At 36.7% G+C, this 18,189-nt stretch overlaps 1 protein-coding gene across 1 annotated transcript in view; it reads right to left on the minus strand.

Annotated features, from left to right (window-relative positions):
• Nucleotides 1–1,113: 1,113 nt before the first annotated feature.
• LOC141585071 (uncharacterized) overlaps nucleotides 1,114–18,189 on the minus strand; it is a 177,814-nt gene continuing 160,738 nt past the window's right edge. Inside the window, exons 4-5 of the mRNA XM_074402243.1 lie at nucleotides 15,124–15,218; nucleotides 1,114–1,834 (exon numbers count right to left, since the gene is read on the minus strand). Coding sequence (XP_074258344.1) covers nucleotides 1,740–1,834; nucleotides 15,124–15,218 — 190 coding nt within the window. The 3' untranslated portion in view covers nucleotides 1,114–1,739. The remainder of the gene's footprint in view (nucleotides 1,835–15,123; nucleotides 15,219–18,189) is intronic.

The following is an 18,189-nucleotide window of genomic DNA, read 5'->3' on the forward strand; positions in this document are numbered from 1 at the left end:
CACAAAATGTGAGATTCTAGAACTAGTGTACAAATCACATAGCACACTGAACTACTTATGTTTTTTTAAACCTTGATCTTGGAGTCAAGTATATATGAACACTTGTATGCCTATAATATTTATAACTCTTCTTTCTATTTACATAACTTAAAATGATAATATGTCTTTCCAACTTTTTAGTAACCTATTTACAAAATATTGGTAACAAGTGTGCATTTTATATTACTTTCAGTGTTTATAAACCAGCTGTCGTTATTTTTAAACTGTTGATAAATAAAACATAGTGGCTAATTGCTGAGTAGAATGAACTTGATCAATGATTTATTTTGCACCTGCCTTAAAACTTGAATTTTTATTCAAGTTACCGTGAATAAAATTACAGTACCCATACTGGTTAATTGTTGAGTAGAATGAAGTTGATCAAACACTTACTTTGCACCTGCCTTAAAACTTGAACGGAGTAATTGATAGAGAAAATACTCACTCAAGAAGGGTGAAATTGTTCTTCCCCTCTTCTGTAGAACTTTTGCAGTTATTCTGGAAGGTACATGATATTCAAAGTTTAAAACATTTTTATTCAAAGTAGTGTTGATTTTTGTTTCAATTTCTCTACTGGTACTTGAATAATAGCTGCCTGGCAGAAAAATGATGTGGTGTACATTAGATAATTACAAAATTCCCCACATACAAGTTCCAGGCACTTTATACTATTATAATCACGACCTCAGTATGAACAAGTAGGAATATTATGAAGAAACTGGTGTGACAAAAATTTAATAGTCAGTGGAAAAATTACCAGAAAAAGAAAACTATCATAACTTAGATTTTCCCACTTCACACTTCAGATATTGAAGAAATGGCCCTTGAATAGGAAATGATCATTTTCTTAACTAATTAGTGATTCTTCACTTGTGACAGGATCTACAATAAAACTCTATATCTTAGATTTGGCTTAGGCCCTTGGACAAGAGGTAGAAACCAGTCTCAAATTCCAAAGACAGGTAGGAAATCACCAAAGCAGGACTTGCAAATGAGGTGCCTGACACTGTTTTGATCCCCATCTCAGGCTCATTGTGGGACCACATAGACCCTTAGCTGAGAGATTAAAGCAGGAAGAAAAGGAAAGGTGACAATTAGAAGAGATTAAGAAGAGGAAGGTTGCTGAGGACCAATAAGCACATAGCAGCAGCACCCAGAAGTGTATGGAAAGAGGTGTTGATGCCTAGTCAGAAAGCTTGGCATATGTCCTCTGGAGTTTGGGGATCGCAGGTGCCAAACATCAAATTCGAACATGATAAATCTGCCTGGCTGATCTCTATGAGGACAGAATCAAGAGAGATTGTTCCCCTCGACTTGATGTGGTCATGGCATGAGAAAATTGGCCTGGGTGTTGTCCTGACCAAGAAGATTGGCTGGGTACATAAGATAACCCAGCAGGTAGTAAATTTTCTAGATTCCTAAGAGGTAGAGGAGAAGCTATAAACAGCCAGCAAATGTATTCACTGGCATTGAGAAAATGCATGTGCAAGATCTCCAACAATGGCATGTGTATTAGTCCATTTTCACACTGCTATAAAGAATACCTGAGACTGAGTGGTTTATAAACAAAAGAGGCTTAATTGACTCACAGTTCTGCATGGCTGCAGAGATCTCAGGAAGCTTACAATCACGGTGGAAGTGGAGGAAGGAGGCACATTCACAAGGTAGCGAGGCAGGGGGCAGAGAACTGCCAAGCACTTTTAAATCGTCAGCTCTTGTGGCCATTCACTCACTATCACGAGAACGGCGTGGAAGAAACCACCCCATGATCCAGGCACCTCACCTCCCTTGACACCTGGGGATTACAATTCCAAATTTGGGTGAGGACGTGGAGCCAAATCGTATCAACATGTCTGCCAGTAAAAGTTGACCATAAGCATCTGTCATGGCCAGAAGAAACTAACACAAATCAGTGCCAGATGAGTAGTGTCAATAAATATATCCTCCCTTCCACACCTGATTCAACTCTAGAGGAGTGAGAGGCCCCTAAAGAGTGGGGAAGAAGAAACTAACAGGGGAATTAACTCTGGGGAATTAAGGAAGACGCTAACAGGCCCTTTTCCATAGCTGGTGGCCCATCCTAACAAAGGGGGAGTCTTTAACTTCAATCAACTTGAAATTTCTATTTTATAAAAATGATGCTTTAACTAGTGACCCGAGATTGTCTAGGAGACCTAGCAGTAACTTGAAAAGTCAAGACTGGTCTTCATTTTATCTACGGGGTAAGAGGAGAATTGTTCCAGGAGAAAAAGTTTTAAAGAATAATGAGAGAAAATTAAGTTGCTTCATGATTGTATTATCTCTGTGTCCTACCTTTTCTATATAATACTTGTACACTAAACCAAAAGAAAGCATTTTTATTATGCAAAATGTAATTGCATCTATACAATGCATACAAGTATTTGACATGCATAGTCTGTCACAACATGAAAAAGGCAAGATCTTACTACGGTTCTTCAATTAAAAGGCATTGTTAACAGACTTAAATTTTATAATGTGAATATCAATCAGTTTGAAGGTAATGACTGAGCTTCTTCTATGAATCTATTTCTCTTTTTCTCTCCTGCAAAGGAGTTTAAGTTGTAATTAAAAATGCATTAAAATACATATACAATCTAGTTCAAACTTAAGCATAAGTTTTGAACTTTAAAAAAATGAAAGTGTTAGAAGAGGTTAATAAAGCTTGCTTTATAAAAAGTTTAATATTTTAAATGTTTTAATATTCAAGTAAGCTTGGTTTTGTTTGAACTTGACATGTGCTTATTCCTGAAAATAAATAGGATGCTTGAAATTTAAAAATTCTGAAAAGGGCTCAACAGTAAAGATACCATACCTTATCTATCCAAAGATTATCAGGAGGCCCAAATCTATATACACTTCATGAATATTTCAGTTACAAAAACAAAAGAAAGCAGTAACATAAATACCAAGAAAATCAACACCACAGAGATTGCTAACAGTATGTGAAGTTTTTATAAGATTCATATATTTAACATAAATGTATTTTTCATATTTTCTATGTCTATGTGTCTTTAATAACCATGTTTTTAGTCTCACATCAGAATTCACTAGCACACAATTTAGTCTCACATCAGAATTCATTAGCACACAATCAGGGATGAATTATAAAAATTATTATAATGAAAACAATCTCAACCACAGTAAACCTTCAGATCACATTTTCTTGCTAAATTATTTTCTCTCCAAACTTTTTAATGTTAAATAAGATATTTAAATTAAGAATTATATAAATACAATATTCTAATTCTTTTTGCAATTAGAGGTGTTAAAAAAAAGGAAAAAAGTGGGGGATAGAGGAAAATGGGAAGTTGAAGAAAACCTTTAGGGAATAAATTGATGAATAATATATTAAGTGTCTGCAATTTCAGTAGAAGGAGCAAACATTTTGATTTACAAAATTCCATTCAAGTTGGATCAATGAAAGTCATTAACTAGATTTTATTTTTTTAAGAGACAGTTTCTTGCTGCTGAGATACAGTAGGGCAATCATAGCTCACTGTAGCTTCCAACTCCTGGGTTCAAGGGATTCTCCTGCTTCAGTCTCCCAAGTATCTGAGACTACAGGCATGTGCCATATGTCACCATGCCCTACTAATTTTTGAGTATTTTTTTAGAGACAAGATATCTGTATGCTTCCCAGGTTTGTCTTAAACTCCTGACCTCAAACCATCCTCTTGCCTCAGCTTCCCAAGTCACTGGGATTATAGGCATGATCCACCATGCCCAGCAACATTAACTAGATTTTACTGACATTATAGGTCGAAAAATAATCTTTTTATGTCCTGGGGTTCTAAGATAGAAGACTGCTGGAGTTACTGGTGGCCATTTTGCCAATAGGAGAGGAGAGCTGAGCCCAGAATAAACACAAAAGAAAACAGAGATAAAAGATAAGGAGAAAGTTTCCCATCAACATCTTTGACCCCTTGGACTCAACAGGTCCTATCAATTAGAGCTCGAGCTCTGCAACTTTAATATGTGGAAGCCAATAAAAACTCTTTCTTTGCCAAACCAAATTGAATTGTTTTTGCCCTAACACTTATAAATGACTGTTCTGATTAATACAACTTAAAAGTAAAAATGATAAAAATGAATCTATAAAAATAAAAAATTGAAACAGATTAGCTGAGTGTTGGTGTGGTAACTGAATGATGGCTTCAACATGTGTATCTCAAATGCCCACATGAGAAACAGGAAAAGATCTAAAATTGACACCCTATCATCAAAATTGAAAGAGCTAGAGCAGGAAGATCAAAAAAACTCAAAAGCTAGCATAAGACAAAAAATATCTAAGATCAGAGCCAAACTGAAGGAAATAGAGGCACAAAAAAACCCTTCAAAAAATCAATAACGAGAAGCTGATTTTTTGCAAAGATCAACAAAATAGACAGAATGCTAGCCAGACTAATAAAAAAGAAAAGAGAGAAGAATCAAATAGATACAATAAAAATGATAATGGGGATATCACCACTGATCCCACAGAAATACAAACTACCATCAGAGATTACTACAAACAACTCTATGCAGATAAACCAGTAAACCAGGAAGTAATGTATGAATTCCTGGACACTTGTACTCTACCAAGACTAAACCAGGAGGAAGTTGAAACCCTGAATAGACGAATAGCAAGGGCTGAAATTAAGGCAGCAATCAATTGCCTACCAACCAAAAAAAGTCCGGGTTCAGATAGGTTCACAGCTGAATTCTACCAGATGTACAAAGAGGAGCTGGTTCCATTCCTTCTGAAACTATACCAAACAATTAAAAAAAAGAGGGAATCCTCCCTAACTCATTTTATGAGACCAACATCATCCTGATACCAAAACCAGTCAGGGACTAACTAAAAAACAGAATTTCAGGCCAATATCCATGATGAACATCGACACAAAAATCTTCAATAAAATACTGGCAAACTGAATGCAACAGCACATCAAAAAGCTTATTCATGAAGATCAAGTAGGCTTCATGCCGGGGATGCAAGGCTGGTTCAACATACATAAGTACATAAATGTAATCCATCACATAAACGGAACCAAAGACAAAAACCACATGATTATCTCAATAGATGCAGAGAAGGCCTTTGACAAAATTCAACGCTTTAGGCTAAAAACTCTGAATAAACTAGGTATTGACAGAATGTATCATAAAATGATAAAAAGTCTTTATGAAAAACCTACAGCCAATATCATAATGAATGGGCAAAAGCTGGAGGAATTCCCTTTGAAATCAGGCACTAGACAAGGATGCTCTCTCACCACTTCTAGCCAGAGCAATCAGGCAAGAAAAAGAAATAAAGGGTATTCAATTAGGAAAAGAGGAAGTCAAACTGTCTCTATTTGCAGACAACATGACTGTATATTTAGAAGACTCCATCATCTCAGCCTAAAACTGATAAGCAACTTCAGCAAAGTCTCAGAATAGAAAATCAATGTGCAGAAATCACAGGCATTCCTGTACACCAATAACAGACAAACAGAGAACCAAACCAAGAGTGAACTGCCATTCACAATTGCTACAAAGAGAATAAAATACCTAGGAATACAACCAGCAAAGGATGTAAAGGACCTCTTCAAGGAGAACTACAAACCACTGCTCAATGAAATAAGGAGGACACAAACAGATGGAAAAACATTCCATGCTCATGGTTAGGAAGAATCAATATCATGAAAATGGGCATAATGCCCAAAGTAATTTATGGATTCAATGCGATCTCCATCAAGCTACCAATGACCTTCTTCAAGAACTGGAAAAAACCACTTTAAACTTCATATGGAATCACAAGAGAGCCCTAAAACACCAAAATCACTAAAACACCAAAAGCAACAGCCAAGACAATTCTAAGTAAAAAGAACAAAGCTGAGGCATCACACTGCCAGACTTCAAACTATACTACAAGGCTACAGTAATCAAAACAGCAAGGTACTGGTACCAAAACAGAGATATAGACCAATGGAACAGAACAGAGGCATCAGAAGCAACACCATACATCTACAACCATTTGATCTTTGACAAACGTGAGAAAAATAAGTAATAGGGAAAGGACTCCATGTTTAATAAACGGTGTTGAGAAAAGTGGCTAGCAATGTGCAGAAAGCAGAAACTGGACCCCTTCCTGTCACCTTACACTAAAATTAACTCCAGATGGATTAAAGATTTAAACATAAAACCTAACACCATAAAAACACTAGAAGAGGCTGGGCACGGTGGCTCAAGCCTGTAATCCCAGCACTTTGGGAGGCTGAGGCGGGTGGATCACGAGGTCAAGAGATTGAGACCATCCTGGTCAACATGGTGAAACCCCATCTCTACTCAAAATACAAAAAAATTAGCTGGGCATGGTGGCGTGTGCCTGTAATCCCAGCTACTCAGGAGGCTGAGGCAGGAGAATTGCCTGAACCCAGGAGGCGGAGGTTGAGGTGAGCCAAGATCGCGCCATTGCACTCACTCCAGCCTGAGTAACAAGAGTGAAACTCTGTCTAAAAAAACAAACAAACAAAAAAAAAAAAAAAAAAAAAAAAAAAAAAAAAAAAAAAAAACACTAGAAGAAAATGTAGGCAAAACCATCCAGGACATAGGCATAGGCAAGGACTTCATGACTAAAACACCAAAAGCAATGACAACAAAAGCCAAGATAGACAAATGGGATCTAATTAAAATTCAGAGCTTCTGTACAGGAAAAAAAAAAAAAAAAAAACCATCATTAGAGTGAACCGGCACCAACAGAACAGGAAAAAATTTTTGCAGTCTACCCATCTGACAAAGGGCTAATATCCAGAATCTTCAAAGAACTAAAACAGATATGCAAGAAAAAAATAAACAACCCCATTCAAAAGAGGGCAAAGGATATGAACAGTCACTTTTCCAAAGAAGACATATATGAGGCCAACAAATGTGAAAAAATGCTCATCATCACTGGTCATTAGAGAAATGCAAATCAAAACCAAATTGAGATATCATCTCATACCAATTAGATGGGCAATCATTAAAAAATCTGGAGACAATAGATGTTGGAGAGGATGCGGAGTAATAGGAACACTCTTACATAGTTGGTCGTAGTTTAAATTAGTTCAACCATTGTGGAAGACAGTGCGGCTATTTCTCAAAGATCCAGAAATAGAAATTCCACTTGACCCAGCAATCCCATTACTGGGTATATACCCAAAGAACTATGAATAGTTCTACTATAAAGACACATGCACACATATGTTCATTGCAGCCCTGTGTACAATAGCAAAGACCTGGAACCAACCCAAATGCCCATTAATAATAGGCTGGACAAAGAAAATGTGGCACATATACACCATGGAATACTACACAGTCATAAAAAACAATGAGTTCGTGTCATTTGCAGGGACATGGATGAATCTGGAAACTATCATTTTCAGCAAACTGACACAAGAACAGAAAACCAAATACTGCATGTTCTCACTCATAGGCAGGTGTTGAACAATGAGAACACGTGGACTCAGCACACACAGGGGGCAGTTGGGGGGGGCTAGGGGAGGGACAGCGGGGGGTTGGGAAGGGTGGGGAGGGATAACATGGGGGGAAATGCAGGATATAGTGTGCACCTATCAACAACCATGCATGACCTGCACATGTACCCCAGAACCTAAAGCAAAATTTTTTTTAAAATTTTTTAATGTTCATTTCCTAATCTCCAGAATTTATAAATATATTACCTTACATGGTAAATGGGACTTTGTAATGTGATTAAATTAAAGATTTTGAGGCGATTGTTTTGGATCATCTGCTTCAGTCCAATGTAAACACAAAGGTGTTCCCTCTTACGGAGGAAAGCAGGAGGAGTTAGTCAGAAAGAGAGAAGACCAGTTACGGAAAGTCGGTAAGAGAATCAGAGATTAGAGTGGTGAGCTTTGAAGTTGGAGGAAGGGGCCACAAATCAAGAAATACAAATGGGCACTAGAAGCTGAAAAACAGATTCTCTCCTACAGACACCAGAAGGAATCAGCCTTTGACTTCAGCCCACCGAAATTGATTTCAGATTCCTCGCCTCCAGAACTGAAAGATGATACACTTGTGTTATTTTAAACTACCAGATCTCTGATAATTGTTATAGCAGCCATAGGAGACTAATGTAGTTGCACATTTCATGAAAGCATTTTTTTTTTGTTACCCAAGATCCTTCACAGTATTAAGAGAATTACCTCCCTAGCAAAGTTAAAAATAGATTCTGGATATGCTGAATTGTCAAATGGAATTCTGTCCTCTATCAAAGCAGCAGATGAAAGAAGAAACTCCAGGTCTTCTTCCAACTTCTCTTCACTGTGATCTACTCTGATCTATTCTGATAGCCTCTGGTGTTGGACTGGAATTAGGATTGATGATATCAGTTTGAACTGAAATATTTTTCCTACTTCTGACTACTGGGGAACAGTGACATCCCTATAACAATAAGTACATCTAGCACCCAGATCTAAACACTGCTTTCCACAAAAAAGAAGTAGAACCCATTGGAGAATTAATTGTCTGATTCTGGTATGGAAATGGGGAAGTACAAGATTAGTCTGGGACATCTTTTTGTCCCATAAAGTAACAAAGTGCTCAGTGAATGAAAAAGAAAAGTTAGACTGACATAGCAGGCAGTCTGAAGGAATTCCTACTGACAGAAGCAAGAACAATGTGATTATCAAGATATATAAGAAAAAAATTACAGCCCATTCTATAAACTAGGAATGCATGAACCCATTTCAATATAAATAAATAGAGAGAATAGAATCCTCACACTAGAATGACAACTAAATATAGAATGGATGCCTAAATTAGAAAAATCAAACATATGGTAACTATCACCATCATCATAACTGATTCAGCCAAAACATGTCAATGAATTCTAAAACTACTAGGTGGAAGTTTAATGACTAATGAATAATTTACATATTTACATATTAACAAAACTAAGGAAATTGCAAAATTTAAAAAATAATGAATTGAGCAGCCCTGAAGTCCAACTTACCTCTGTACAGAAACTCTCCCCAAATACTTACTAATTGTAAGTATGTTTTTACAGAGGAAGAGCTTAACAGACAGCATTTCAATGAAGAATTCAAAGTAAACATCACCAATAACGGAACAAATTAAAGTTGTAGACCACCTGATAGGTTGCAATGAGAGGAATACATCACCACTTCTACGTTTCTGTGATATTACTGCCATATATACATAGTCTGAATATAATAGTGAGGAAACTGCACAAACCCCAAGTGAAGGGTATTCTACCTAATAATTTGAGTGTAAAGGTCATGAAAGTCAAAGAAGATTGAGATTCAAGATTAAGATAGGTAAAAAGAAATAACAAACTCAATATGTGATCCTCAACTGGACCTTTTGGCTGTAAAACACTGGGATAATTGGCAAAAAAATTAATGGAGTCTGCAGCTAAATGGAACTAATGTAGAGAATTAATTTCCTGATTTTGGCCAGGTGTGGTGTCTCATGCCTGTGATCCCAGCACTCTGGGAAGCCAAGGCAGAAAGATCATTTGAGCCCAGGAGTTGGAAGCTACAGTAAGCTATGATGGCACCACTACGCTTCAGCCTAGGTGACACAGTGAAACCCTGCCTGGAAAAAAAAGAAAATTTCCTGATTTTAATGATGACATGGTGTTTTGATAGGAGCATTTTGCTTTTGATACATTAAGTATTAGGCTGAAATGGGCATCCTGTCACTAAGTTACTTTTAAATTGATCCAAGAAAAAAAAGACCTTTGTAGAATGCTTGCAAATCTGCAAGTATAACATGATTTCAAAATAGAAAAAAATACTATGATTAATATTTTTTTAAAAAATAAGCCCAGAAACTACAGTTTGAATTGTGTGGCCCTGGTGACAGTGTTAGCACCATGGATGGACAAGATTGATTATGCTGATTTGATTATGCCTGGTCTTAATAAATAACCAAAGAAACCCGAAAAACGGTGTATGTAATTTAAAAGACCACGTTATGGAATTTGAAGGTCCACTTAGCTGCAACTCGTTCCTCATTCAGAGATATCTATTACTGACACACTAATTTCTAAATCTCCTCCTATAGATAACACAGTCTGTAGTTCACATCAATGGTTCCCTACACAATATCCCTTCTTCTCTTCTGACAGAATTCCACTGTGGTCCGGGCATCTATGCCTTCCACCATTACCAACATTTTTTAAAGTAACTTGACAGACTCTAGCACCAGAGTGGGTCTCATTTATCTGAGAGTAATCCCGTCCATCATACTAGAGAGATTGGTTCAGCTAATCCAATTGCTCTTAATACTCTCCTAGCCTCAAATTTTAATTTAAGAATTAGCTTGTAACTTATTCTGAGCCAGTGAGTCGTAAAGGAGGGTTTTTCTGGTAAGAAACGACTTCATTTTCAAAAGCAAAATAGACTCCCTCTCATCTTCCACATGTTCCATTATACAGAACCTAGAACCTCTGATGGCATTTTGCCAGAGGCAATCAGTCTAAGGCAAATCAGTCTAAGGAAAAGGACATCACACTAAAAGCAACAATACCAAAGAACGTTCAAAGAAAAGAAGCTATGCTCGCCGAGTTAAGCCAGCTCTGAAATCCATCCTGCCTTTCTACTATACTTTGTCAGCCAATTAAAACCAGTAGGATTGAACCACATTGTTATTTGATTCCAAAACTATGCTAACTGATACAATCTATAATAGGTTTGAAAAGGCGGCACACACAGGCCAATCTTTCCAAGTAATTTCTCATTTTATCCTCCTTCTGAAGACTAATATGGGAATAGCGGGTAGAAGAAGAGAAATAAAGGCAAGGAAAAGATGGCAAATTAATTGGATAGAAGTCTGGAGATGAGTATTTTCATATGCCTTTAGAACAAGATTCCTGCCAGCAGAGGTGTGAAAAAAATTTTTTAATTTAGAAAAAAAAAAATAAGAAAATGCATTTTATTTTTTAACAAACACACATATCGCACTGTGAATCTGGCACTATTTAAACAGTTAATGTAAACATTAACTGATTTGATTCCTGTAACAAGTTTATGAGAAATTATTATTACTATATCCTCATTTCTAATGAAGAAACTGAGGCAAATTGAGGTTAAGTAATTGGCCTAAGGACACACAGCTGGCAAGTGGCTGAGCCAGGATTGAAATCACTGTTACATTATTTAATAATACCAGACAGATAAGGGGATCATCTTAATGAGGACATCTTAATACTATCTATAAATCATAAGATATGGCATGCAATTATTCATGTGCAAACCTAAGATTGCATCAGACAAACTAGGTATTTCTCAAATATTCAGAAAAATGAATGAAACTATTAGTCATTTATCTTAAAAAATATCATTGCTGTGTTTCTGTTTATCTAAAACCAACACGTGAGCAGACAGTAGTACAAACTCAGTAATTATGAAGTACACGATATTATAGTAGGAAAACCTGTTGAAATAGAAAAAGAAAATTTTCTCTTGATATAGTGGTAAATTTGAGCTACAGTTTTGTCAGTCAGGAACTAGCACAAGGCACAGTTTTCTCTGTTGTCCACTACACTTTGTAGCCTTGCTCATTCACATCTGCCCAATTGACACCTATGCTTCACGTCTCCTGACTTAGACCTGCTTAGTATATAGGTCCCACAGGCAGTTGGTCTAATGAACCTTCCGTAGGCTTGAAAGGGAAGGAAAAGAAGGAGGTGTACTTCCCAGCTAATGCAAAAGAAAGACCTGTGTTTCCCAGTAGTTTGTATTTGACTTAGGGAAACTGTGTTTCTTTGAACAAATCTTCCTTCAACTTTACCTTTTCAAAGCAGTCCATTAGGTTTAAAGTGGTTTTAGTGAGGAAGAAGGCTAAAGATAGAACAAAGAAAAGATGAGTAAGAAGGAAATTCTCTTCATCCTCTCATGACTGAAGTACTTAATGATGCCTTTAAATATTTAAATGCTGCAATGTCTAAATTTTAAAAAGACAAACATAAATTTGACCATGAGTAAGGTTAACAGCATAATTTAAAATATTTCTGCTTTCTTCAAAGAAGCTGAACAAACACAGATCATCAGTAAAACTTCCCCGGACAGTTTTTAAGCTGTCTGGCTCATTCCTATTAGTGCCCATAGGTTGTCTAAATTATCGTAGGTAGTGTCTTCATTTTAGCTATGTCTGTCTAACGTATGCCACTTCTGCTTTTTTAAGTTATTTCCTTTTCTGAATGGTAGAAAACATGCCTTTGCATTATATTGCCCATCGTTCAGAAAATATAACAGCTACTAGATAAATATGTTTTAGTAAATAAATGAAAATTAGAATACACTAACTAGGCTCCTAACAAATACAGAGAAAACATTTTTCTAATTCTATAGTACTAATAAAATAATTTTATGATTAAGTTTATACTGAAGATTTATCATTTTATCTTTGCTTTTGTAATATGTTGCTGTGATAACCATAATTATTTGGTAGTGAGTAACTGAACAGGAATGCGATCACCAGTATAGGTTTCTGTGAAAAAATGCAATGTGTTTATAATGCATTTTCCAGAAATGAATTGGAAAAAGTGAGGATTATTTTGTTACTTTGTTGTCTTACAAATTCCTATGCCCACTAAACTAGATTTAACTCTCTTGGTATAATTAGTTTTGATTTCAGAGTTTACACATTTTCTGATAAAAATATAATTTAGATTGTGGCTAAGATCATTAATATTTTTTAAGTAAGTTTGGTAGCTATGAAATATAAGTAGGTAAAATTTGCATCACAGCCTATCACATTTGGTTTTGTTTTCTCTCAGTTTATCTTCCACATCAGAAAATAAAGAAAAAAAAATTCCAAAAACCTCAGGAATGCTTACCAAGCATCTTAAGTTAGTTTTCAAATGTTATTCAAATTGGAGTAAAGAATAATACAGACATATGGAAATTCTACAAACAAATTTTATTTTAAAATTTATTGCATGATTTAAATGTATACAGGTATGTCTGCATGGACCTCTGTGATACACATGTGCAGTAAATAACAAATTAGATGCACATGAGACTTTAAGGTAAACAAATTTCTGACACATATGATTAATGCAGTGGTGTTTTTAGGCTTTCAATAGGCTGTCCTGTTGGAATTATAAGAAAAGTTTAGATCATGTCATCTCTGAATTGGAATCAATTATGCCTTTTTTAAATCAGCATTAGGGATCTGGAAAAGTAACACCCTGAAATAACATTTGTAATTGTTATGCTGGTAAATCTGGATAATATACTAAAATCGTTTCAGGAGAACAAAATAATAAATATGGTTAATATGAGATCAATGATCATCTGCATGACTTCTTTTAAAAAACTGAGTCCAAAGGGTAAAATCCATTTGTCTCCAGTTCATCCTTTCAAAAGAAAGAGTTCCCAGGTTTAACAGTTAATTTCATGTGTCAAATAGACTGGGCCACAGGGTGCCTAGATATTTGGTCAGACATTGTGGTATGTTTGTTCGTAAGGGAGTTTTTTGAATCATATTAACATTTAAATCAGTTGACTGAATAAAGCAGATTTCCCTCCCTTGTGTGAGTGGGCTCATCCCATCACTTGAAGGCCTGAATAAAGCAAAAAGTCTGCCCCTTTTTCAAGGAAGAGGGAATTCCTCCTACCTGTCAGCCTTTGAACTGGAACATAAGCCTTTTCCTATCTTCTGACAGAAACTGAAACATCACATCTTCCTGTGGCTTAAGCCTGCCAGCCTGCAGACTGGAATGACATGATAGGCTCTCCTGGGTTATCTATCAGCTTGCTGACTCATTCTACAGATCTTGGAAGGTGTCAGTCTTCTTAATATCATGCAAGCGGAACCCTCATAATAAACAAACACATAAATATCTCTTACTGGTTCTGTTTCTCTGGAAAACTCTAATTAACACACAAGACCATCCACAGTGTTAGTTTGCTGGCCTGCTTACTGCATATATACCTGTTTTATAGATGGGCCTAGAATACTATCTTATCCTGAAGGCACTATCCTTTAGGAACATCTAACTCTTTTTTAATCTTTGAATAGCTTTATTAACTTTCTAATACTAATTTGGTTTCACGGGAATTTTTTGTCACCAGTAGAAGACTATTTAGACTGCTAAATATGTATTTACCAGAAACTGTCTACTTAGATATTTCATTTTCAACCAAGTAATTTGCAAGATTAATACATCCATTTCTTTAGGATACGTTTGTCTCTCAAAGCCTGATTATTCCCTGTGGATGACAATAGAAAGGTCCTCAGTGCAAAGGCTGAAAAACACACTTAGATTCCAAGTATGCTCACATGGAGAAACTGCTCCACATATTCTCTCTGAAACATAGAACTTCAATCACTCCACCTTCCTCCTTCCTCCTTCTCCCCTATCCCTCATCTTTTCACTTCATCTCACCTCACTGGCAATGGTACTACACTTCAGAATGTTCCACATGATACAATGTTTAAGGAACAGATAGTAAGCATAGTTTAATCTCAATTTCTGATTCTAATTCATTATTACTGGCTGTGTCACCCACTATGTTTAGCATAAACAGGCATGGGTCATTTGATAGAAATGATCAATTAGCTATATCTGCCATGAATGAGGAAGAAAACAGTGGCTACAAAAGTCAAGCATTTTCTACCTGTTCTCCAGGTTTTTAAGCTGATAACCTTTTAAAATATACATGAAGAGCAATATTGCAGGATAATGTACTGTGATAATAATTTCTGTCTTATTCTCACTACTATGTGAGACTCTCAGAAGAAATGGAAATGTAATTGCATGGCAGTTACCCAGACACTTAGAAATAGGAATGTCCAGCATTGTACTCATTTCCTTTATTTTAAGGGCTTGTTAACAGCTTTGGGTTTTCAGAGGCGGGAACAAAGATTATCCGGTAGCACGGGGACAACTCTCTTTTGGGCTTTTTCTTGGGAACCAAAGTAAGTTTCAGTAATTAGGCCAGGTAGTCCCAGAGGGAGAAGGGGCTGGAAACTGTGCTTGCAGTCATTTTGGAAAATGGATCATTTTGGAGAAGAAAGCATAGCTTGAGAGACTAGTGAAGGGACAGAAGGACTTTCTAGTACTCTTACCTGGTGGACATTCACAGACGTTTCTCCCAATGCCAGAGATTAGAGAAGATCGAGCTTTTGGACCTCCTGGGAATCTCGCCTCAAAGTCCTGAGACCTGAAATATACAGAAGAGGGTCTGTGTGATAGAGCCTGTGGTCAGTAAAGAGAAATACTGTAAAAGCATCTGAGTCATTCTGGAGCAGCAGTACCTGAATAACGGTAGAGAAGCAACTCTTCACAGCAGCATCACTTGATAAGAGGAACAATAGTAATGGCAAACAATACAATGGACCAAAGACTAGGATCTTCTTCCATTTTCCATGAGCTTGAATGCTTGCAAAGTCCTAAGATAAGTAATCATCTAGTCCCCTCTCCCCCTTAGAGAAATGATTAGAATAAAGTAGAGAGCTAAAATTCACATTCACGTTGAAAAAAATTCTATATGGTCCCCCAAATATTGCATATTAAAATTGTACCTAACACCAAAAATTAAAACTAAAATAATACGAGATTCATTTAACATACATACAAATTCAGTAGCATCACTAGAAGTTCCATGAAGCTGGAAGCAGGGGTCAGAGGATCTCTTGGGAAAATGAAAGGGATAAAGAATGAGGATCAAGGCACTGTTAGTTTAAACCACCTGTCCAAGATCACGTAGCTAGTATGAGAAAGCTGGAATACTAACATGGATCTTCTGATTCCTGTAAGACTAAAAGACCCAAGGTGACTCAGTATTCAGAAGCACCTGAAACTATGTAGAGACCCAAGGATCAGGTATCTAAAGGTATCTAAAGGTGCTTTCTGAGGCCCCCGTGCATGTGAGGGAGTGAACAGAGTGTCATCAGGAACAGGGTGAAACACCCTAACACCCAGATATATGAAGGGCGAAGCATTGGAGCAGATTGAGAAACTGTACAAGAAATGTGGAGTCAAGCAAATCTACATTCTTCTCACTTCTGCAGGAAAAGTTGCTAAACTCTCTGAGCTTAGAAAATGCATGTAATGTGCCCAGGTCGTGGTAGGTATTACACTAACATACTTTGAATAGTGAGCCATGCAGTGAGCATGATAAAGAAACAGGAAAAACACAACAGAGCAAAACATCACAGAAAGCTTCCTGAAGAAAGAGATTCAATACATAAATAATCTATTGGTGCATGTTTTTTACAGCTTTGCTTCGGGGCTTGTTTTGGAAGGAGGTGCTTGTAAACTTTTATTTATAGTCTTTTTATATTAACATATATATATAGTTATATATTGCCATATTTACTGAAATTCTGTTGATTTTCAAATTTCTGTGAGAATGTGATTCCTACAAACTCTAGTTTTGTCACGCCTATAAAAATTCAGGAACATAATCCTGAAACCTGGCAGGAAATTAACATATACCAAATTGTATTGTTCTCCCAGTCTTTGACTAGACTTCCTTTAAAATACATGTATTATATTTAAATTTATGTACATAATATATAAATTTGCTTTCCATATATGCAGTCAATATTTTTGCTTTTAAAAAAGTAAAGGAAAAAGCAAAGGAAAGAGGTCTTTGAATATTTTTTCTTCTTCATGGCACCCAAACAATCCTAATTGTGCTCAGACTGCTCCTAAATCTCTTCAATGAGAGAATCATTTTTTTAAAAATCTTAAATGTTTTTAGCAAATATTTAGCATGCTGTTACATATACAAAAGATTTATAGGCCGGGCGCAGTGGCTCACGCCTGTAATCCCAGCACTTTGGGAGGCCGAGGCGGGTGGATCACGAGGTCAGGAGATCGAGACCATCCTGGTCACATGGTGAAACCCCATCTCTACTAAAAATACAAAAACTCAGGTGGGCATGGTGGCGCGTGCCTGGAATCCCAGCTACTCAGGAGGCTGAGTCAGGAGAATTGCCTGAACCCAGGAGGTGGAGGTTGCGGTGAGCCGAGATCGCGCCATTGCACTCCAGCCTGGGTAACAAGAGTGAAACTCCGTCTCAAAAAAAAAAAAAAAAAAGAAAAGAAAAAGATTTATAATTGTGCTCATATATAGAATTTATTTTTATTAATTTGGAAAAATATATACCACAAGACGAGTCAATAATGGATACACATGTACATATATAGAGAGACATACATCTTATAATCTGTATAAACCAATAATTTTCATAACTCATACAGAAACATATTACATATTAATACTATAACATAACTGAGAAACCAGGAGCTTTTTTTTTTTTTTTTTTTTTTTGAGACAGGGTATCTTGCTCTACAAACCATGGAGTGTAGTGGCACTATCTCGACTCACTGCAACCTCCACCTCCTGGGCTCAAGCAATTCTCCCACCTCAGCCTCCCATGTAGCTGGGACCACAGATGTGAGCCACTACAGTGGGCTAATTTTTTTGTTTTGTTTTGTAGAGACGGCATTTAGCCATGTTGCCCAGGCTGGTCTTAAACTCCTGGACTCGGGCTATCCTCCTGCCTCAGCCTCCCAAATTACTGGGATTACAGGCATGAGCCACCACGTCCAGTCACAAGGAGATTTCCGTTTGAATATATTTTTTTCTATCTGACTAGTTTTAGTCACATTATGAAAAATAGATTAGGATTTGGCTGAACAGTCAACTTGTTAATTACTCTCTGAACAAGTTCTAAATGTGACATTATTATCTAAATAATGAATAAGTGTGGGTGTGATTTCAATATGGAATAACCTGACCTTGGCTTTTATTACTTGAGAAATGTAACATCACTTCAATTGCTTTCAATCAGATGTGACATCTTCTGTACATTGATAGATGTATTATTGATATTCCTGGTCTTGATGTGACAAAGTCTCTCTCTTATCTTTGATTAAAATGAATTGTCACATTGCAACAGCTACTCTCCCAGTTGTCAGTTGCATAGCTGGCTTGCCACTCACTCACCTCAGCACTTCGGTTTTGGAAAGCATGTTCGGTGAATACACTCGTGTTTCTGCACATGTAACTCAGCTTCCTTTCTCCTGAGATGCCAGGCATACAAACTTGTACCTACTGCTGTGCCACTCTATTGCTTTTGCCTGCCTGACTTCTTTTCCATGTGTGGTCACCATAGCCCAAC

Source organism: Saimiri boliviensis, chromosome 1, assembly GCF_048565385.1.
Source record: "Saimiri boliviensis isolate mSaiBol1 chromosome 1, mSaiBol1.pri, whole genome shotgun sequence".
Lineage (NCBI taxonomy): Eukaryota > Metazoa > Chordata > Mammalia > Primates > Cebidae > Saimiri > Saimiri boliviensis.